Source organism: Spea bombifrons, chromosome 11 (genome assembly GCF_027358695.1).
Source record: "Spea bombifrons isolate aSpeBom1 chromosome 11, aSpeBom1.2.pri, whole genome shotgun sequence".
NCBI classification, from domain to species: Eukaryota; Metazoa; Chordata; class Amphibia; order Anura; family Pelobatidae; genus Spea; species Spea bombifrons.
Genome location: NC_071097.1, coordinates 17,275,401 through 17,298,868, shown reverse-complemented (window position 1 = coordinate 17,298,868; position 23,468 = coordinate 17,275,401). Strand labels below are relative to the sequence as shown.

At 36.1% G+C, this 23,468-nt stretch overlaps 1 protein-coding gene across 1 annotated transcript in view; it reads right to left on the bottom strand.

The window, feature by feature from the left end:
• COL13A1 (collagen type XIII alpha 1 chain) overlaps positions 1-22,867 on the bottom strand; it is a 76,660-nt gene extending 53,793 nt beyond the window's left edge. The window contains exons 1-8 of the mRNA XM_053451269.1: positions 22,565-22,867; positions 18,823-18,873; positions 9,675-9,710; positions 7,125-7,151; positions 6,158-6,193; positions 1,997-2,023; positions 1,858-1,884; positions 378-398 (exon numbers count right to left, since the gene is read on the bottom strand). Coding sequence (XP_053307244.1) covers positions 378-398; positions 1,858-1,884; positions 1,997-2,023; positions 6,158-6,193; positions 7,125-7,151; positions 9,675-9,710; positions 18,823-18,873; positions 22,565-22,609 — 270 coding nt within the window. The 5' untranslated portion in view covers positions 22,610-22,867. The remainder of the gene's footprint in view (positions 1-377; positions 399-1,857; positions 1,885-1,996; positions 2,024-6,157; positions 6,194-7,124; positions 7,152-9,674; positions 9,711-18,822; positions 18,874-22,564) is intronic.
• Between the last annotated feature and the right edge of the window lie 601 nt (positions 22,868-23,468).

Sequence of the window (23,468 nt, the reverse complement as noted above, 5' to 3'; positions counted from 1 at the left end):
TTCTATGGTGGAGCACCGGAAGGTCATGTGACGCCAGTGCACCATTATAGAAGCCCCGGCAGAAGTGCCGGCAGCAGCGGAGGTTGTCTGTGCGCATCGTGCGGACGTCCACCATCTGCCAGAGAGGCGCTGCAGGGGATCTGGATCTTAGTCTAGTGGTCAGACATCTATTTGAGGTTTGATTTTAAGACAACCTCGAAAAAGACGAGAGGCATTTGCTCTAAAAAAAACCCTTGTCTTATAATCGAGGAAATACGGTATTTTAGTCATGTTGGATGTGTTTTTCACTACAATAAACATAATAGGTATATTTTATTCAGGCATATAGCAATATTAATGCCGGCATACAATAGCTTAGAGTGTTAAAGAATGTTTACCCTGTAATCTCCGCACTGGCCCTGTAATAAAGAAGGGGAGAAAAGACACCAAGCCAGTTAATTGCACAAACTATATAAACATTACAAATTACAAAATTAGGGGATGTGTACTAAAAGCATGTCTGGTGTAAAGTTTGATAAGTGCTCTTATCACCGAAGCAGTCATTTGAATGTCCCTGCAGGCCGGACCATTCCATTGGTTTATGACCATAAGACAACTTTGAAACTTTCCGCAAAACTCTAAATATAAATTATTTCTAATATATTATTGTCACAATATAAGTAAATAAGGACACACAATGGCAGAAATTAGAGGAATAGCTACAATAAAAATAAGACAGGTGCCTAGACTATAGCAAGGCTGCCCTCAACACATAATTGTTATCAAATATATAGAAGAAAGTCCAGCACACCATTATCTTATAGAGCATGGTATGATGAATATCTTCTACTGAAGGTCTTCCTTAACATTTTAGCATAAAAATACATTTCTGAAGGGACAAAGTTCTGATGTATTCTCATGCTGGGCTGGTACATATGTGTATTCACAATATAATGCTGTATAAAATAATGGTTTATAGGCCATTCTCTGTAAAAATTTATTATTGTCGGCATTTCAAAAACATTTAATTAGATACATTGCCCAAAATTGTCATTAGTGCTTTTCATTTGGGATGACAGATCTAAAACTATATTTGTGTAGAAGTGCATGAACTTTATTTGGAAGTACTGTAAGGTGGGGTCCAACTAAAAGGTGGCACAAAATAATATGAAACCACAACTTTTAAGGAGAAGGCAATCAGAGGTCAGACAAAAATGAAATAATTTTTCTATTTATTTTCACATTTCTGTGCCGTTAAATAGAGACATGGTACGTCTGCTCTTGAGACAGGAAGGATGCTGGGATGGGTGTATTGTTTATGAACGAAAGAATACATTTTTCCTTTTTATGAAAATAATGATTTGGTGCTAGCTTTACTTGCCAAATAGCAGTCCTAACGATTTTATTTTTGTACAAAACAGGATTGGAAATTTGAAATAATATTATATACTAAATATACAAATAGGTCAAGAGAACAAATAGGAATTACAAAAAGTCACTCCCTTCCCAAGTAAAATAATTGCATTCCATTGCAGATTAATTGTTAGACACTGCAGCTAGATTGACCGGGTCATATTTCTATTTCTGAGATATTATTATATTGTATTGTTCTAAACATGAAGAGCTTTATCCATTAATTACCTGCTTAATTAATTTGCTTTAAGTTTTACAAAAAATGACCAAATAAGGGATGTTATTACCACCAGTCGTTTTCCGAAGAGCTGCTTATTTGTTGTATTATGTTTAAATTAGATGTGATTTTAGATCATGTATTAATAATAGCGTGAATAGCGCTAACGCTCAACCCACATTTCACTGACCAATCTGATAAACGAAGTATTTAAACTTTTAAATTAACTTTTTTTTGACAGTTCTTACCTTTTCTCCTTTAAGGCCTGCAGTCCCCTGTCACAAACAAAATACATTTTATTAGAATGAGTTACATTTTTATTTGAATTTAAAATATAGCCATTTACTAAAATCCTTAATTCAGAGAGCTATAGAAAAATACACTTACTGGCTGTCCTTTGGGACCAGGTGGGCCCTTCAAAAGAAAAGACAGAGCACATATCAAACCAATTGTAATGATCAAAACTAAGGAGTGTGCACCTTTCTCTGATATCTTAAAAAGTCTACTCCCAAAAAAGAATGGAAATCAAATAAATAATGTAACATGATTTTAATTTCACATTTGTTCCAGATATAAAGAAGAAAATTGCCTAATTGGTGTCTAAGTAATCAAGCAATGTCCTGTCAAAGGTTTCAACTCAACGGTATTGAAAATATTTACCTTTTCACGTAAATCAATCATAATTAAATGGGAGCACAGGAAGAGTGCAATAACGGTCATTAATTTAAAACTTCAAGCCATTGTATTTTGACAAGTAATTATGTTTCATGGGCTTATGGAGGTCACTCAACTGGTCTGGACCTGATCAGTAATGGAGCTTCTGAATTCCATATCCCACTTTTAGTTACTGGAACAAAATTAAAATATCTATACTCAAACTCTAGAGCAGATTTCGATGAGGGACATGTGTTAGATGCAAATTATTGCTACCATACTTCTCAACTGCTGACAAGTGTTAATTATCTATTACCTACTAATGCATACAATCGAATGTAGAAAAAATTGGTAATTATTAGTATTTTGCAATACAACACATTTTTCCCTATGGAAACAAATATTTTGAGTGCTGCATACAGCATTGACATAAACCAGGTTTTATCTCATTTTGTTCCAATAAACATTCTTTATCTGCAGACCTGGAGGCTGCCTTTGTTGTCAGTCATATGATTTTGGGTGATTTTCCTAGTTTAAACACCACACTAAGCTGATTATTCATGGCAATGCTAATGAAGTCTGTTCCTCTATAGATTTTTAGTAGTCAGGATGTCCGGCTGGGTGATTAATAATGAGCCATTTTATTGTTTACCAGAGGCCGTATATAATAAGCAACCAGGATGTTGCCCTGCTACATTGGTCTAAAATCAGAACGTATACAAATGGCTAATATGCACCTGCCTGAAAACATTATATTACACAAAAATAGCATGTTTTTTTAATGAGAACAGCACAATATTTTTTAAAAACATTTTACTCTGGTACTAGTAATAAAAAGTTAGTGGACATCCCCTTTAAGCACAAACACATATTCGCACTGAAGGCTCCTGGAGGCTTTGATCTTCTCATCTCTATTTGGTTTTGCCTACTACTATTATTATTATTTATTGTTTATTGTTTTATATAGCGCCATTATATTCCGCAGCGCTGTACAATGGGTAAACAGGACATAGCAAGTAGTATTTAACATAACATTTTGACTTACAGAACATTTTTTTCAACGGAGACCAAAGAACAATATACAGTATTTACAGAAAGGAAACCACACTTTTTAATTAGTATTTGGTTAAAGTCGAGCATTTCAATTTTATACCGTACTTCTATACTATATAATAATTATAATAAAACAGCGCATGTTTTAAAAGATGTACCAATGCTATGCATTTGCTAATATCATCTATGGAATCTCACCAGAAGTTTTTTTTACTTCATGCATGAAATGTGTAGGAAGCTGAGGTGTTATTAATTAGCCTGTTTCTACTAAAAATCTTTAAGGAAAAAAAAGTAGTAAATTGCCTCAAGTAAGATACTCGGTCTATGGTGAACTCAAAGTAGTCTGTCTTTGTAAGAATTTAACAAGCCAAGGAATACCAAACCACAAGAAGCTCCTCACTGGCTTCATAGCCGTACGCTTCTCAAAAAGTTAAATCCTTAAAAGTTCTGCTCCACATGGACAAATCATTAGCTGAGTATTGTAGAAATGTAAGCAGGTCTGTCATTTTACAATTTAGTTTGTAAAGGTTTGCCTACATAAAAACAGGACAGAAACGTTAAAGAAACTTTTTTCCTGTTGCTATGGGAACAACCTATTAATTCATTTTTTTTGTGTTATGAAGTTAAAGGGGAATTCCCACCAAATTATTATTTTACTAGTAACATTAAAAATACATTTTTGTATCATCTTCCTTTCAAACGTGTTCACATTTTTGCATAATATAATGTTATCTGGCAGCTGCATAAAGTCACCTAAAATATCACAACTGACAACAATGGCAGCCACCGGGTCTGCAGAAAAAGGGGGTCTATGAGTTTCTAATGCTTAGCTACATTACTGTAAACAGTATTGTGTTTTATGACCCAAGGGGAAAACATTTTTTAACAGCCAGAAACTGGAATAAAAATACAACCCCCCCCCAAAAAAAAAACAAAGAATAGTATCTGGACATAGTATTGACATTCAATAGCAGTAGATTTTTGTGTTGCCAAATTTAGTTTTAAAAGTGTAATATTCTGCATACTGTGTAGAACAGCACCTATAAAAACATATCGCTCATTACCAATGGGACTGAGAATAACTCAAAGGGGTGAACTCATGTCACTGTTGGACCAGCAGATGTAACCGTCTTACAATCCAATAAACAAAAGTACATGACAGTGATTGTAACAATTTTGTAAACTTACATTTTGGAAACAATAGGACTAGACCCACAAGAGCACGATAAATCTACCAGCTGGCATATTGGTAGAATATAGGAAGTGAAAAATTCAAACACACTACTTTGTTTGGCCATTCACACGGGTGAGGTTTATCTCCCAAAATAGTTGTTTCCTTTTCAGTCTTACATCTGAATACACAATTTACACAGTAGGGAAACTGCACTAGTATCACAGCTGTTATTGGCAAAACAATAGCTCAAGATGCGGCAAGTATGTGTGCTGTTCCACCGAACAGGTATACAGGCTGGGATTCTCTGACCAAACGACTGTTAACCACCAACACACCAGCTGCTTTGGACAATTCCGACACTCGGTGAATAGTCAATACTAGTAGGTGTTACTGTGTTATTTCTGAGTCCAAGAAAAGAACACACGTGTAATAATAACCTGGAACATTACACATCTCTCAAAATATCACAATTGGACTTGCTTATACAAATAATGCCTGCTTTAAAAAAATTTTTAAAAAAAGGTTACATTTATCAGAAATCAACAACACTGTGATATTCACTTTGATTATTTGGCATGTACTTGGTTGTGTTTTCCATAAACTTAACTTCTGTGATCAAGTGGCAAGGAATCAACTGCTGTGTTCAAGGCAGTACGGACTATTTTATGTTTGTGAAACAATTAGCAGAATGTTGTCAACATTTTTTCCAGTAATTATCAAACCAAAACGATGTTGAGTTTAGTACATAGACTGCAAAGATCTGAACTTGTACAGAGAGTATGCAGATATCTTCCACACAAGTAAACCTAAAACATGTGATTTGCTGATGTGAGACTGTAAATTGTGTTGTAAAAAGCACACAGCATCACAATTTGTACTTATAATGGGGATTTTATGTGGTATGGACAACCTAAATAAAACATAAATTATTAGGCAAATCATAAATCAGTACACATTTATTAAACGGCATACTGAGTTCAGGCAAGAAGCGGGGTGCTTTCTGCACTACTTACTGATCCCTAATGTAGTAGTTGATTTTAAAGAGGGATATGCTACTTCAGTAAGGCTTTTCATTAATATGAGGTCAATTTACATTTCAGTATGTGATCTTTACATAAAGGCTTTATCCTGTGAAAGTAGTTCAAATCATGTCAGCTGTTTTGTTATATTGTATTATAATGTGAACTAACTACAAAATATATACTGTCTTGATAATGCTCTATTGTACCTAACCATATTTCTAAACGAACTTTGGTTGCAAAGTAACCAACGAATCAACAGAAAGATTGCTATAAAAATAAAGTAGGTTTTTAATCAAATTCCTAAATAGGAATTATGGTTTGCATATTTTTGAAACAATTTCATTAATTAAAAAGTAAAGTAGTAATAATTGAAGGGAAAAAAAAAATATTACTTTCAATTGTGTCAGAGGTCATGGCAGTCCTGAACCTTCAAAATGAAGATTTTGTGTATGTTTTACCTCTTTACTATACAGTTTTGTTTAATAATGGATTGTTTTACTTAAAAAACACATGAACACAAATGGCTCAACATTTATACATGTGACATATAAAACATACACGATGTGGTGTTACATTAAATAGCTACAAGATGTATGACTTTTGGGTCAACCAAGGTTTAATTTCACAGTGAATATATATACTCACCATCTCTCCCTTTTCTCCTTTCTGACCAGGGTGGCCCTATAATAATAAAAAAAGAAAATGATGTCAAGTGGAATTTTAAAAGCTACTGGATTCATTTTCTGTAATAGAAAACGACTCCCGTCTGCGGTGTCAATGGTCGGCACCTTTTACTAGAGCAGAGCTCTGAAATTCAACTCTAGTCAATCCAGTTAGTGGATGCTTAATGGTCTTCTACTAAGGGTGGGAGAATTGAGTTCTGGAGACCTCAAGGTCATCTTGTGGCACCTCTCTCATCAGACTGTTTGTTAACTTTAGACCTGCTCAATTTAGAGAAGTACCCTTGGTGGCCTGTGAAACTCCTCCTGACCTTGTCACTTGAATAATAAACTTGAGATATATTGCTACTTTATGGGGTGACAAATTATTGTGGATAACTGTTGAAAGCTAATAAGAGTTTGGGAATATCAGAAAAAGCAGGTTTACTGACAGGGTATAAACTGTGAAAAACAACAGAAACAGACATCTGTTTAGTATTAGCAAATGGCATGCCATACGACCTACAGAGGTGCTCATGCACAGAATACATGGTTAAGATTGCTGCTTCAAGGATTAGCTGAAGCCGTCCATACTGGAAAGGCAGTATGTCCCGCTATCACTTTAAAACAGGCTGGTTTACAGATCATGCAATGTTTACGTACATGGTTAGAATTCTTTTAACGGCAGAACTAAAAACACAAGATGCCACTGTCACAGTGTTATTTCTGGAGAGGAATTTCATAATCTAACTGACCGCAAGCGCTAAGTGACATTTTTTGGATACTCGGCGTGAGCAGCGTTAACCTTGAAAGCCTAAATTTCATTGATAAAAATAGCACAGAAATGTAAGAAAAAATATTTCCCAAGGAAAGAGACGATTCCATCACATATTGTCTGGAGCATCCATTACAATCTATGGACTTTAGGACTAGCTAAGCGATAAGACACTTACTGGCTTGCCGTCTAATCCTATTGGTCCCTGGAACACAAATGAAAAAACATGAATGGTGATTTGTTGCACTTTTGGTGAACTGTATATGTGGGGATGTGGCAGGTAGCCAGAAGATGTCACAGAATTCATAATTAATGCAACATTGACTTCTTTTGTGGAACAACATGCAATAACACAGTGTTATTCTGCTAAAAGGCATATGGAAAATTATTAATCTCTTTTTATCTGAGTGCTAAGGGTTAATCATTATCCAAACCTTGATATATACTGAAGGCACCGAAGGCCCATAGATCAGTTCCTACAGTTTTATGGGATAAAATGCACAACCCCATCAATAAACACACAATTCATAAATTAAAGCACAAAGGACATGGCAGTCAACACATTTGTATGTGACAATTACTCAGTTTTCTAAAAAGATCTACCGTGCCATATTAATCAATATTAATTCGCATTCTAGTAGACAATCTTTGCTTATGCACAAACATGCAAAGTATTTTCCATATAATGTTTCATTAAACGTCATTAGCAGAGCAAATTCTGCTTCCATACACTGCCCATGCACATTGTTCTGCATTAAAAACATGCCTGGTGTCACAGAACAGTCACTGGTTCTGGTCACAAGGCCCCGCCAGCAATATTAAGACCCAGTGCCAACTTCACCCTAGTCCCTCATATTGCTTACTTGCATCTAATAGAACAACTGCTTGTTTCAAACACTTTACATACCCTTTTATTGGCATTTAATTCAAGTGCCTCTGTAATTGGCTCTGTTGACCACAAGGGGTCTACAGTACATAAGCCAAACATCTGTGATACTTTTTTCCTGACAAATTTAAATTTTGATTTTATAAAAAATGTAACTCCAGATTTATATAAAACTAGGAAACAAAGAAAGTCACTATTTCACTATGTCAATAAATAGAAATTACCCAATACTACCAACTGATTTTAGTTTGAATTAAATGTTCTTCTTGATAAGAAAAAATGGATGTTGCCATATTAGCCCAAGAGAAATGTAATCTTTTATTGGGCCAGCATAGAAAAAGTTAAACATTTCCATAAAGTTTCGGATCTCACAGTTCTTTTTTCAGTCTGTCTCTTCTTCCACCTAAATAAGAGACCTCTGAGGTTCTGAAACCTATATTCCTTTCTAAATTGGCACAATTAAATAGTCTTCTACTGAAGACTCCATAAAGCTGTTGAAACATATATTTCTGGTCAATACTTGTATTAAGAATATGATGTAGTTATCTAGGCGTTCCCTCTTAAGAAGGCATGAGAGAACCTTATACTGCATAAGACTATGGGGTGCGTGATTATTTTTGATTTTGCTGTGCATCCATGGCATCCCAGCCCTTGCTTACTTAAGTAAGCAGAAGTAGCGCGATTTAGATGAACACATACAAAATCATAATCTGTAATATCCTCTGCAGAATAAAAAAACAAAAACTTTGCATAGTATGGGGTGCAGGGAAATTAAACTAATATTAAAGGCAACGTTATGTCACATAAATGGAAAGACTATTAACCTTTAAAAGTTACTTCTCTTTTGAACAAATTGTTCACTATTGACACATGTATTATTAGAGGAGTTGTCTTAATACTGGAACTAACTTTTCTTAAACTTTGGGTTGGCTCCTCTTAGCTACAGGAATGTGAATGACACTTTCTAGTAATATACCACTGAGGGGTAGAGCTTGTAGCAACTTCGACATAGACTTTCAAGAGCTTCAGAACCCTGTAAAACCCACCAGCGCCTCACTTGGGGAACTGGCCGGGACTGGCCATCTCGTACACTGGGCATATGCCAGGTGGGCCAGCGAGCGGCTGGGACATATACTCACAGATACTGCTGCTCCAGATCTTCCAGATGCATATAAGTACGAGTGTGAGTGTGACAAATAGTGATCCCCAGTCTGGCTTTGTTAGGGTAAATACATCTGTGTAGTAACTTATCAACAGATAACATGCTGAGAGTTTCACTACCCTGTGTGACACTGCAACAGAGGGCTAATGTATATATTTGAAATGAATTATTCTCAGAATGATATCCCCTTTCAAACTGTTTAATATCTAAGTAGTAGTAGAATCTGTCCCTGAAGATAAACATTCCTTAAATGCATGTGTGGTTGTGCTACATAATGATACATTAAAGCTGAAGGTGATTCCTTTATAGGATCACAGCAAAAACCTTAATGTGATGTGTACTTTATACATGAATACTTTATAGCATGCCTGCATGATAACAGCGTGGTAACCGTGATGCTTCCTCTGCTATCCTTTTCCTGGAAAGCAAATCTTCACTGAAGGAGGAAAAGGTCGGCAGCTCCAGAGACTTTTAAAGTATAATTCACCCCCATTTAGCTCTTCCAATTCAAGTCTCCTATGCCCCTTGATGCCCCTGAGCGTTCACAAGCATTCAAATAAGCAAGTCACTATGGTGGAAAGGTTATCACTATGGTCACCCATATAATAAGAGTTGGTTAATTACTGCCTTTGGGTAAAAGATTAAGTCTGCCCTGGTACATCCTACATTATTGTACTCACAGGAAATCCAGGAAAACCTCTTGTTCCAGGCTGTCCCTAAAATAAGATGTGAGATAGAAAATATTAGGTCTTAAAAAGGTTTTGACTTTTTTTAGGTTTCTCTGATTTCTCAAAAGGAAAAAAAAAATATGATACTCAAGAAGAAATACAATTCTAATAAAACATGATGATGTTGCATATATTTAGTAATTGTGATGATTTCAAAATGATTTACAAACTAAACTCATATTTAATATAGCAATATTTTAATAAATATAACAGTTATTTAGAAAAAATAAAAATAATAATAAAAAAACATTTGTGTATGCCATTATTAAGAAAAAGCAAGTCATACGGTTAACATGATTCACTATTTAGTTTAGTTACTGTATTAGCCAAAGTTAACATGCGGAGTGTAAACATTGTATTGTAAACAGTTTATTATAAACAAAAAAAAAACGTATTAACTGTGATGAGCATTCTGGAACTGGGAATAATTATCCAGTTACACAGTCACCACAATCTGGAAACACATTGTTTACATAGCTTCTGGTTAGAAGCCAAAGGAAACCTCATTAGATCTATTTGTCATACATTAACTCATTGCCTACCAAGTGAGTGCTTTTTATCATCCCACTAAAAATGCAATTGTTTAACTGTTCCTGTCAAGTCATATTACTTCAAACCCTGCTTAATTCAGGTGTTCACTCCATGGTAAACATTTAAATTCATTATGGAGAATTGCGTTGAGAACTATGCTTCAGCCCTTTGAAAATCCTTTACAGTCAATAGTTTCAGTTCTAGAATTCTGAAGTAGGCAGGGTCCAACTGTGGCCATCTCCCCACCTTACATGAAGATCCACCTCACTGTACTCATCTGTTGTCTACAGAAGCAGGGCAGAGTGGCAGCTACTTGGGGCAATAGGACAGAGTGGCAGCAGGACTGAGTGGCAGCCACTTGGGGCAGCAGGACAGTTCCCGAAAGCCGGGATGGTTGGCAGGTACATTGAAGGAAATCCTGCCTGGGTCTCTTAACTACAACCTGTTCAAGGCATTAAAAACACAAAAGATGTTATATATAATAAGTTGATTCTGGTGCCATGCTTGAAAATTGGTCTTATCACCATAGCAGGTAACAGGTCTAAAGTTGGCTTCAGCAACGCAGGTTTATCTTCCATTCCCTTGGTGGTCCATACAAGTACAAATTAATACCAGGTTTTGACATATGTATAGGGATCAGATCTGTTTGCTTCCTTAATTTCTAAGCTAGACCAGTAGGGATATAAATTCAACAATTGGAAGTAAGCAAGGATTTAAGACACAAAGCCACGCAACTTAATTATGTGACTGCTATCTTTATAGAATCAAGCATGGAGTGCAAAATCAGAGTATGTCCCTTTTTATTTAGAGAAATCAATTAGAAGCAAAATTATTTGTATACAAGAAGCACACAGCAATCTGAACATCAACATGGGAAAACGTTGTTTTCAGCAATTAACGTGGAAAATTAGACGATACATACATCAAACTACACCTTTTAATCAAAAGAAGAAACATAATTTTTCCAATTTCCTTCATTTCCCTGAATCATACACATGCGCTAAGACAAGACGCATAAAAAAAAAGTCTCTTTGACCTTTGTGTACTACATGATTGAAATAATTTGCTGAGTCTCAGGGGCTGCCAATGAAGCATTTGTTATTACCCGCTTTTTCAGCCCTGCGACATGAAGAAGGATTAAAAACTGGACTGATAATGACTGTAGATAAAGAAAAATTAAATCTGGACACAATTTAGCTATATTAATACAAAATGTTAGTCCTAGTATTTCTTTCTTTTCCTTTTTAATTCAGAGTACATGATCTGTTTATTCTGATAAAATGTTCCCGTTTGTAATTTAATTAGGGCTGAAAAGCTAAAATCTCTGCAGCTATATAATTCTGATATCTGCTAATCCCGTATGCTAGACAAACTGGATTTTCTACTAAATATCTTCAACTCCAGTTTTTTTTTCTTAAGTGTAATGTACTTTGAATTTTTATCTTGATTTCATAAGGTAAAGTATTTTAATGAGGTGGAGGCTGGCTGAAAGGATACAAAAATGCAAATCTTAATGTCAGATAAACAGTTTGTGTGCAATAAAAGTGTTGTACTATGTTATATATATATATATATATATACACACACACATGATCATTGACATACCCCTCAAGCTTCACTCTTGGCCCTGTTCCTTATTTGCCTCTTCTCTAGAAGCTCAGAATGTTTGGTGGGAATAGGTATATCCTAAGTCCCAACAGCCCAATAATGTGTATAAAAGGAGTAAACTCAGTTTATAATGTAAATCTTAAATTAAATACATGACTTGTTTTTCTTCAAAATGCTTTACCCCTCAAATAGATAACTATCAGCAAGTGAAAATGTCACATAAAAAGTTTTGGAAAAGCTCTGCCCCCTAGCCATGCCTCCAGCCAAAAAGCAAACTTTTTTTTGTAAATCTGAAAAATTGGATATAATGCATCAACAAACCAGTAAGTAAGTATTTTGCATGTGTTAAGGTCAATTGCGGAATCAATATGCCCTGTATGAGTGATGCATACTTACCCTAATAATGCATAATAATGCAAATGACTAATAAGTCATAGTCATGGTAATTAGTGGCCTTATGAGGACCATCGCCTACTAAATTCTTACAACCTTCCACAAATAATAAAATAATAAGGAAATAAGCCCATTCTATATGTTTTGCACTTTCTTCTGTGACAAGTACATCCTTACTCTTGTGTCTACATTGATTCAGCTCAGGTCCCACAGGGAAGACCCTTAGTGGTCCTCAGCCTCAATAATGAGAACAACTGTAGTTTTAAAAAAAATGTCTTCACAACGTTCCATCTTAGTGTGTAAAATAAAAATACTGTAGGTTTTCTGTTACAAGAGGCAAACTGTTTTCACTTGCAATTCCTGTTTTAGTTCTCTCCAGATCATCGGTAGATGACAGTGTTTGTGGAAAGATCATAAATAAGCTGTCCTCAGGTGCATGTATAAAATGTATTTTTATTTTTTACTGTCTGTCTGGACTTACATATGAGACCAAAAGTTTTCCCCGTCTATCTACATGGAAGCTTAACTAACAGACCTGAACGTATGCACAACCTCCTTTGGGACATACATGCAAGATAAAGTGCTTCTACTCACAATGCAAGCATTATTCACAATAACTAGCAAAATTGTATCTCGCTGATCTTTGCCTTGGCCTAGAGGCGTTTTTACATTTCTGTTACTTACTAATTTTTTGTTTTTTATTAAACCTTTTTATTATGGAGTGCATGCTGTGCAAAATCAATTTAAGTCAAGTTCCTGTGTTTTTCAGTATCACTTAAACAAAATGAATAAAGTTCCTTTATTAGCTCAATCTCCAACGTGAAACAGCAGAGCAATAAATAATGGTATTTGCATTACAGATGAATACATGATAGATGGCAAGTGCTCTCATTGATTTCCTGCCAGTGATTGGCTTCTTCAGGTAAAAACTCTTTTTATTTCTTTTTCGTTATTGTGGACTGCATATTAAAGTACTTTTATATGCTTTACTCTTCATTGAGGGGGTCAGGGACAGTAAACTGTCCCTTTGATTTAAAAAAGTCAGCAGGATTTGGTTCTTTGGGGGGTCTTGCTAGATGGTAGGTTCTTACTGGCTCAATTTCAGAATCTCCTGCTCTAAAATTCCCTATTGTAAGCACCTATATGTGTGGTTAACCCTGCCGTCATGCCCTCTTTCTGCCACCTCGTTCCCAGGTACTATAATTTCCCTGTCCTAACACAGGGGCAAATATTTAGTTTCAATCTACAGGCATATGGAAGAGTGCGAATTCCAAAATATTTGGGGGGAGAAAGTTAATATATATATTTCTTTTGTTAGATTGAAGATCTGTTAACTTGTATGGAAAAATCATCTGCAGCACATGAACAAAGGTGTTGCTTGTGTTAGTAATGATTATCGTATGCGGGAAAACATTAGTGGAAAACTTTACAAGGAGAATGGCATGTCAAATGCTCATGTTATTAAAAAAATGTGTCGAGAATCAATGCAACATTTTAATTCTGTTTAAATTTAAAATTTAAGAAAGAAGCTGTTCAAGTGTAAACATGCTAGGCTAAGCAGGTGATGTTAAATAGGTTTAGCTTTCTATAATGTAGGTATGTGCCTATAACTTGACATCCAGTATACTCTACATGCACCATGGATATAACAGGAAAGTGTGTATTTTTTTAAACTTAAAATAATACTCGTTTTTATGTGCATTTTCATAATGTATCCGACATTTGAGTGGAAAGACAGGTGGGTTTTTAAAGAGGCTAAGCTGTTTCTTATTAGCATGGCCTATTACTGTACATATGACACTCAACTGGAAAACCAGATGTTCTATCCACTCCTGCTGCTTGGCTTCCACTTGACCTCGGAGTACTACCTGTGAAGCCCTTGTGATACGGTCCTTTATTCGTTCATTAGTATGGGAAGACGAAAATAAACAGCAAATGCTTTATCATTAAGTTAATATGCAGTATAAGGATTTTCAAATGCTTTGGCCTTTAATAAAAACAGTGTGTGATCTTCGTACCAGAAGGTAAAAAGTTGATTTCCAACACACTTAGATCATATGCTGCTTAGCTCCAAGAATTCGCTAGGCAATAACACAATACTATTGTGGCTCTAGATCTATTCTAGGTTGAAAAGGTCGTATATATATATATATATGCTAAAATCTAAAATCATCTAAGTAACAATCACTGTGTTACTGTATAGAATCCAAGACAGAGGAAATGTAGCCAAATTGCACTACTAAAAAGCTTGCTTCCAAAAGAAAACAATGCAGGTTGATGGATGAAACAAGCCAGTACATTTCCTAAAGTTAATTATTATTTTATTTCACAACTTTCTTTTAAAACATAAATACTTCTTCTTTGGTGGAATGAAAGAGAAAGCAGTTATGGTTACCTGCCTCATGTACTGTAGGACAATCTTGACTTTTTACCAAAGTAGCCTTGGATAGCTCTTCCAACACAAAGCAATGTACCCATGTGCATAAGCATGTGTTAAATCCTGACAATGCTTAATTGTCTCACATGCTTACAATTCCATGCAAACTCTGTATTATATTGCCATGCAGGTAATGGTGTATATGTTCCATAATCTCTTTGTCCCTCTTTTTTAGAAGCTTGTAATGTTTGATGGTGCAGAGTGTACATAAAGAAGAGGAAATGTCTTTCAAAAGGAAATTGTCTAAAACCAGGATATTAATTTTTTTGTACATCCCATAATCAAGCACATACATAGCTATCAAGAGAGTGTGGTGTGGTGTCTTTAGCCATATGTGATACTTTTAGTGGGCCAGCATAGAAATTATGTAGAGTCACACAAGCTTTTGTGACCTCATATGTCTCTTCATCAGATAGACACATCTGGAGAAGAGATTGTGGAGGTCCCAGAAGCTTATGTGACTACAGCTTTTCCTATGCATGCCCTGTAAATGCTATTACCTATAATAAAAGACCCTCCCTTCTCTTGGACCAATAAAGCTACTATATATCTATTTCCCTTTTAAGAATAGGCATAAAAACTCTTGGTAAAGCTATGTCCCATAACATTCCTTCAATCAAAAGAACATATTTAGCAATGTGAAATGCTGAGGTATGGTACATTGAACCAACACAGTCAGAACCACCTATAAAAATGATTCACAGAAACACAGAATTTGACAGCAGATAAAAAACACTTGACCCATGTAGTCTGCCCTTCTTTCCCTGAAGTAAAGACTCAGATGTTAATTAGTCCTTGGTCTCTTCATAGATTAAGGATAGATATATATACAGTATCTCACAAAAGTGAGTACACCCCTAACATTTTTGTAAATATTTGATTATATCTTTTCATGTGATGCAGGCCCAAACCATGACACTCCCACCACCATGCTTGACTGTAGGCAAGACACACTTGTCTTTGTACTGGTTGCCGCCACACACGCTTGACACCATCTGAACCAAATAAGTTTATCTTGGTCTCATCAGACCAGGGTTCCAGTAATCCATGTCCTTAGTCTGCTTGTCTTCATAAAACTGTTTGCAGGCTCTCTTGTGCATCATCTTTAGAAGAGGCTTCCTTCTGGGACGACAGCCATGCAGACCAATTTAATGCAGTGTGCGGCGTATGGTCTGAGCACTGACAGGCTGACCCCCCACTTCTTCAACCTCTGCAGCAATGCTGGCAGCACTCATACATCTATTTCCCAAAGACAACCTCTGGATATGACGCTGAGCACGTGCACTCAACTTCTTTGGTCGACCATAGAGAGGCCTGTCCTGTGAAACCGCTGTATGGTCTTGCCCACCGTGCTGCAGCTCAGTTTCAGGGTCTTGGCAATCTTCTTATAGCCTAGGCCATCTTTATGTAGAGCAACAATTCTTTTTTTCAGATCCTCAGAGAGTTCTTTGCCATGAGGTGCCATGTTGAACTTCCAGTGACCAGTATGAGAGAGTGTGAGAGCGATAACACCAAATTTAACACACCTGCTCCCCATTCACACCTGAGACCTTGTAACACTAACGAGTCACATGACACCGGGGAGGGGAAATGGCTAATAGAGCCCAATTCAGACATTTCCAATTAGGGGTGTACTCACTTTTGTTGCCAAGGTTTAGACATTAATGGCTGTGTAAACAGGGAAAAGAAAAAATGTCGGTGCGCTAAGCTAGTCTCAGGCTCAAATAATACAAATGTATAATAGGAGGCCTACCAAACAGGTGTAAGCATGCTGCAAATACAGCTGTGTATTGGCTGTACAATGTATACAAAAATCAAAAACTGCCCCCAATGATTAGTTGAAATAATATATTTATTATTTATATTTTCGTCTGTCTTTGTGTTCGATGTTAATGTTTTAGACTCTGAATGCTTCTATAATAGCCGTATATTATGAATTCTTTGTCTGTATATTTTATATTTCTCTAATAAAAAAAAAAAAAAAAACGCCTGTGCTTCTCACCCTAATAAAGTTGGCAACAAACATGTAAACATAATATAAATGAGAGGTTTTGGTTATATGAATTGGCCAAAGCATAATTAAGCTCACCCGCCACTTCAAGGCACACTATGTAGGAGGTGAGAGTAGGTTCTCACCCTATTGATTCATTTATATTATGTTTATATATTTTTTGCCAACTTTATTAGGGTGAGAAGCGTAGACAGTTTTTGTTTTTTGTATTAATGGCTGTGTGTTGAGTTATTTTGAGGGGACAGCAAATTTACACTGTTATACAGACTGTACACTCACTACTTCACATTGTAGCAGAGTGTTATTTCTTCTGTGCTGTCACATGAAAAGGTATAAATGTGAGGGGTGTACTCACTTTCGTGAGATACATATATATATATATATAAACTCTAAGTGCTTTGTTAGATTATTTTAAATATGTAAATCTTCTTTCCTCCTATACATATTATGATCCCTTAAGACATATTTAGATCTTTTAGGTGAGACCCCTTTTATTATACACATTCAGGAGCGTTTAGCTTATGATACATGTGAAATTATGTAGTTATGTCTGCAATTTAAGCCTCCTTTTTACCGATAACAGATGTTTCTGGCATATGAAAAGTATTACATGTTTTAGATGAAAGATGTAAGAGGAAGTAAGAGAGAGCCTTAGTAAAGTTACTGCTTGAAGCAAGCAGGCAACACAGGCTGGTTTAAGGCAACTCTTCTAATTTTTAGTCCGTTTCTACAAAAAAAATGTATATTACCAGGAGATCTTTTGAATTAACATACAGATGTTCCTCTTGAAGCCGAGGAGAGTTTCAATGATCTACTTTAAGTTTGGTTCCACATATGCCTCTGGGATTTATTTTATTTTAAATTGCATATAATTTCGTTTTACTATTATTAGACATGCTTCTGACATGAAAACCCCAAAAATGCAAAAAATAACTTTTAAAAATAGAGACAGTAATATTCCTGCTATTTTAAATAAACTAGTTACTATCCAGATTCACAAACTGTAATTATGTTATTCTTAACCGAACATCACCAAGCAACATGTGTGCATATAAAAATACACAAAGAAGTACGTGTCTGAGCATTAGGCTATGGCACAACTAAAGTCTCCCATTGCTGACACGCAACATTCTACTTTACAACCCTCATTTATGTATATGGCTATGTGTTGAACAAAAAAAACTTGTCTTGTGCATATTAGGCTTCCAAAAACAAGTCCTGACATTTGTTAGATGGTTACTGATGAAAGTAAGGTACAGGGGATGCAACAGCTTATGCGATGGATTGCGCACCAAATTTTTTTTAGGTGATACATGTAGAAAAGGTACTGACCCACTCTCTTTTTGGTCCATTGTCCACCTACCTTTGCTCTTGCCCAGTTTCAACCTATGTCCCATTAATGGAAAATCTAGCATTTTTAGGGCATGGGGGCATCAACATTATTTGAGTCAGATTGGGGAAGAATGACTGTTACTGAGTGTCATGAGATGGAACCCCAGCTTACTTGATGACTAGCGGTACTCATGTACAGGAACAGACATTTAAGTATGTCTGGACAGCTAGAGATTGGCTCATCTCATCTGTAGCACAGACCGCACCCAGCTGCAGCACATGGTTCTGCTTTAGTGTTATTAGGTGCCTATATAGCATCTTGTAATAGTATGACTAATATGTGCTTAAGTCTGTTGCTTTGATATTGTCTCTAATAGAGAGGGTAGCGTGCAAATTAAATTATAAGTGGAAACTTGTGATACTATGGAAATGTATTACTTTGGGTTTACAAAAACAATAATATTATTATTAATATAATGATATATGCTACTATTAAACCTGAATTCTATATCAGTAGTATCCTGAACAATATGACAGCTGAGGATAACTAACTAAGAAACAGCCAGTGACTCTTAAGGGACTGCTATACACAGTTTTTTGTAAAGGCAGAATCAGCCAAGTCTAAATTTAGCTGTAGTGTTTAGGTGATCTGAAAACAAATTGTATAATCCTTTTTATACAATGGTAAAACAACTTAGAATCTATCAAACAGCTTGTGTTTGCACATCCTGTATCACAGTCCAAATCCTCAAGTGAGGAATTGATTATAAAAAACAAATAGGACTTACAGGAGGCCCACGGGGTCCTATAATAGACATGCCAGGTTCTCCTGGAGCTCCCTGTAGAAAAAAGATGGATAAGAGGAAAGAAAGAGAATGATAAATCTACTGAGAACTGCAAAAGGCATTTGGCCTGAAAAGGTTAGTGATGACAAAGCCTATAAAATTAGTGCAGGGAGCTCAAGACAACTAATATAAAAGTTAGAAAACCCTGGCACGGAGCTGTCCAGCTAAAGTCAAATTCTGACTTACAGAAGGCCCACAAGAACCATGATAACTCCGCTTTGCAGCATTATTTTGGTTTAGAAGGGTAGTCTAAAAGTCCCTGACAGCACTTTCCAAAGGTAAAACATTCAGACAAACAAGGAAATTAAGTGTTAACTGAAGAAGATAGAATAAGAATGGAGCTAAGAGAATTTAAAATACATGCTACATGCAAAATACTCAAAAAGCTAAGAAGCAGCAAAGTTACCAGTCTACTCCAAAACATTGGTTCTATTACAGAGGTCACATTCTAGGCTTTGAGACCCACAAACAGGGCAAACATTGACTATATCCATGCTTGAACACTAGTGGTTTAATCAAATGCAAATGTGTTGGTGGGCCCTTGAGACTTTGAGCTTGGCACCACCACTCAAAAGCTAGGACCCATTTAATTTCAGAAATCTTCTGATTAAATACAAATAAAAGCACACTGTCGAAGACAGACAGAAGACAACAAGTTCAGCTGCTTTTAATACAGCTTTCTTCTAATGTAAGCACTCGCATAACAAACCCCCTCATTAACAAGAAGCCTAGGCTAACATTTTCCTTTTTGCCAGTTAATTGAGGACTACACAAATCAGGTTTGCACTGCTACAGAAGTGTTAGATTGATGGATTTGTAATGCAAGAGCACATGTATATTGATAATATAATATGCAGACTGAATTATTGTTTTTTTCTGTATCATTTGATAATGTTTCACAGTTTGACAGCATTACAAAACAGAAAGGAAAAATACATTTGCAGGATATGGTAGATACCACGCAACAGGTTCCATCTAATATATAGGCCATATAACATACATCAAATATGAGTATACAAGTATTTCTGATGATGATGATCACACACAGTTTGCCAACACACTGACGAGATCACAAAACTGTATCTTTAATTATCCATCCATGTAGCATTTCTTACAGTCACCACTAGTAAGGATGACATACATGAGATTTTTAAACTATTCAAGTTTTGATGATTAAAGGCTGATTAAATTGGCCAATAGAGTCAATTAGCCTTCACTGCTTAATGCTTGATCACAAGAAAACCAGATGCATTCCAAGTCCTCTTAATTATGTTAAAGAATGAGTTTTAAAATCGGATAATCCCATTAATCACAAAGAGCCATAAGACAAATGTATGGTTTGTAAATAAAAAAGAAGCTTGATGCAAGTTTAGTAAACATATCTTGCTGGGCCAGTTCATTATATCCCTGGTATGTGGAGAACCCTAACGACAGATATTTGATATATATAATCCCTGCATATGTACCTCAAAGTCTGAGATTTCACTGAAATTGTATCCCAACATATCGTTTAACTCCTCTCTGATACGGTGACAACACTGTACACTGCAATAGCCTTATGAGTGAACGTGGTAACAATACATACACATCTCAATCAGAACGTTAGACAACCATTACCTGGGGGTGGAAGGTAATGCCCACTCAGTGACAGATATGTCATCTGTACTCTGTCAATTTACTTAAACTCAAAACAGAACAAGCTCTGTATCCAGAAAAGAATTCCAAAGAAGGAGATGTGCAAGACACCACCAGGATGTGGTTACATATATTCTTTGTCAAAGAAAAATGTTACTGCTTTTGATTTATGTGTAAGCAACAACACATGTCTGGTTTTGTGGCTATAGCCTATTAATTACAATGTTTGAATACAAAATTCCCTAAACGGTAATATACATTGGAGGGATGTAAAAGGAGAATGTTTGTCAATTCAATGCCAAGGTATCATTGAGGTTACAAAACCAGACTGCTAACATAGAAGATAGATATAGAAGTCTATCGCTAAGGTACCAAACACCTGTCCAGTCATAGGAAAACCACTTGACAGCACTCAAGAAAAAACTCAGCAGCAAGGCATCTATACATGAAAACGATGTAAAGATGCTGCCAAGATAGACTTTGTAAGTTTATTTGCTGATGAATTTGTCTACCTGTCTGTTGGTCAAGTTTGTTGTCAGCTGTACTAGACTTGTGCATATGGATTCATACAAATTAATTCTAATGAAATTTGCCAATTTTGTGAATTCATACAGATGTCCAAAATGTCCCTCACACTCTCCCACTCTCTTTCTCAAGCCTTGTCCGACGAACTCTTCTGTATCGCCATCTCCTTTTCCGCAGCTCTGCTTCTTCTCTTGCCTCTTCTTGTTCATCTGTCTTCTTTCTTTGTCCACTTCTCCCCATGTTTTCTTTGATAGTTTGCTTCTCCGTGAACCAGGTCTCCCGGCGCAATTCTCAGAGACAGAGAGTTGCAGAAATGCTTCTCTATAACCGGAAATGCGTCTGCGTTATTTTGGCCTATTGGGAGTACGTGGAAGTGCGCTGGGAGGCATGGTTCACAGAAAAGCGGATGAAGATAGACGTACAAGAAGAAGTAAGAGAAGAGGTGCTGTAAGAAAAAAAGAGATGGGGACATGGAAGCTGTCACCAGAGGAAGTACGTAGACATTGAGAGAGTGAATGAGAGTGTGAGAGAGTGTGAAAGAGTGACAACAAATTTCGTTTCTGAATTGAAAACCCCATCCAAAGTTCATCTGAACTTAAAGGGCAGGAAACAAAATTCATTGTTCGAGAACTAATGAACCAAAAGCAAAAGAAAAAAATCATCCAAATCTTTTTTCATTCCATTTCCACATGTCTATTCTCTATTGACTGTGTTAGAACATCAAAAACAGTTGTTGTAAGAAAATAATAATTAAACTCAGTATAGGCATTAAATTACCTTTTTTTTATAAAAATATTTTATGAACAAACCTCCATTTGCAACTCTTTGGGGAAACGAATACAAACTAACCAGCTATACTCAAAAAGATCAAACCTTTTGGAAAATTCCTGGCATTCATGATTATAATAAATACCATGCCCCACATTCATCATCCATGCCACTACGATTTATATACTAAAAAGCAGACTGCGTGAAACAAACTTTTGTGGTTTGTTTATTTTTTCCAATTTTATAACAAAAGTGTGCAGAGGCTTTCCATTCTTATAACTGTATTCCTTTGGGCTTGGCGTAACACAAATAGGCACATGCTGTGTTTACAGGGACATGTACATCCTAATAGTGTGTTTCTAACGGTGTCTGTGATCCACAAAATGTTTTACAACAGAAGTCACACAGCAGGTCCATGTGGAGGCTTGTGAGTCTTAAATGATTAATACTCATTATGACATGTCATCAACTCTATGGGTGGTTAACAATGAAGAGTTACAAAGAGACACATGAGCAGGACCAAGTACCCAAAATGGTTGGTAGCACTTTGGCCACCAAACATTTCCCATGTTCTTAATTATCTTTTAAAATGGGAGTGATTTAGTAAAGTGGAGTCTATCATTAAAGAGGAGGATGAATGCGAGGAAGCTAGAATGAAAGAGGAGTCATTTTGCTCTTTTTTCTTTAAGTAAACAGTTTCCAGATGGCAAAGTGTGTTGTTAGAGGGCATTTCTGGGGAAAGGAGACATTGACTCACCTTCTCTCCAGGGTGACCCTTCATTCCCTGGATCATTTTCACCATCCGGAGTCACGTGAAATGGGGCAAAGGTATAATCAGGAAACGAGAGAGTGGAACGAAAGGAAAAAAGAGAAAATAACAGACAAAGTATAAGTGTTAATCCTACAAAAGTATGTGAAAAGTTTGCCTTAAATGTTGTAGGAAGAATAGATTGTGTGGGTCAAACCATTTAATGTCTATTCCCCAAGAAGAGATGCAGTACTCTAATAGTTCCAATGTGTCCTGCAGATGTGACCTAGGTTATTGGCATCATTTTATGTGACATATTCCTAGTTGTCATTACACAAGTATCCAAACAAATCACATTTGTCTGTTTCTAAAAAAAAGTAAATGTTTATCAACTAAAACTGATTTAAAGCAGGTGAAGGGAATAGCTGTGCTAAGAAACTTAATTAACACAAATTACAAAAGCCTGGACGGGCCTACAAGCAATGCCAAAAAATAAAGGTTGTGAAATATGGTGAACTCGTTCAACAGGTCCAAATTTAAGACATATCAGAATATGTGTGATAGAGTGAACAAGGGGTTGTAATGGTCTTGTAAAGCGGTATTGAATTCTTATGACATGTTCCACTCCAAGCAAGTACGAACACAGGGGTATTAAATATTAATCATTACATATATTATGTTAAGGAATTGGAGGTTTTGCAATGTTGGGTGATTTTATAAAATGTGGCAGATAAATTAGCACATCCTGCTACACAGAAACTGATGGGGATATAGATTGCGCAACGGCAGGCTAGACATATGATGCTATGCTAGGGCAATAAATGTCATTCTTCTGTGGGTTTCTCTGAGGCTTTGCTATCACCTAGATCCTCTCATCCAAATCTCACCCATGCCAATGCAGAAATGCTGTCAC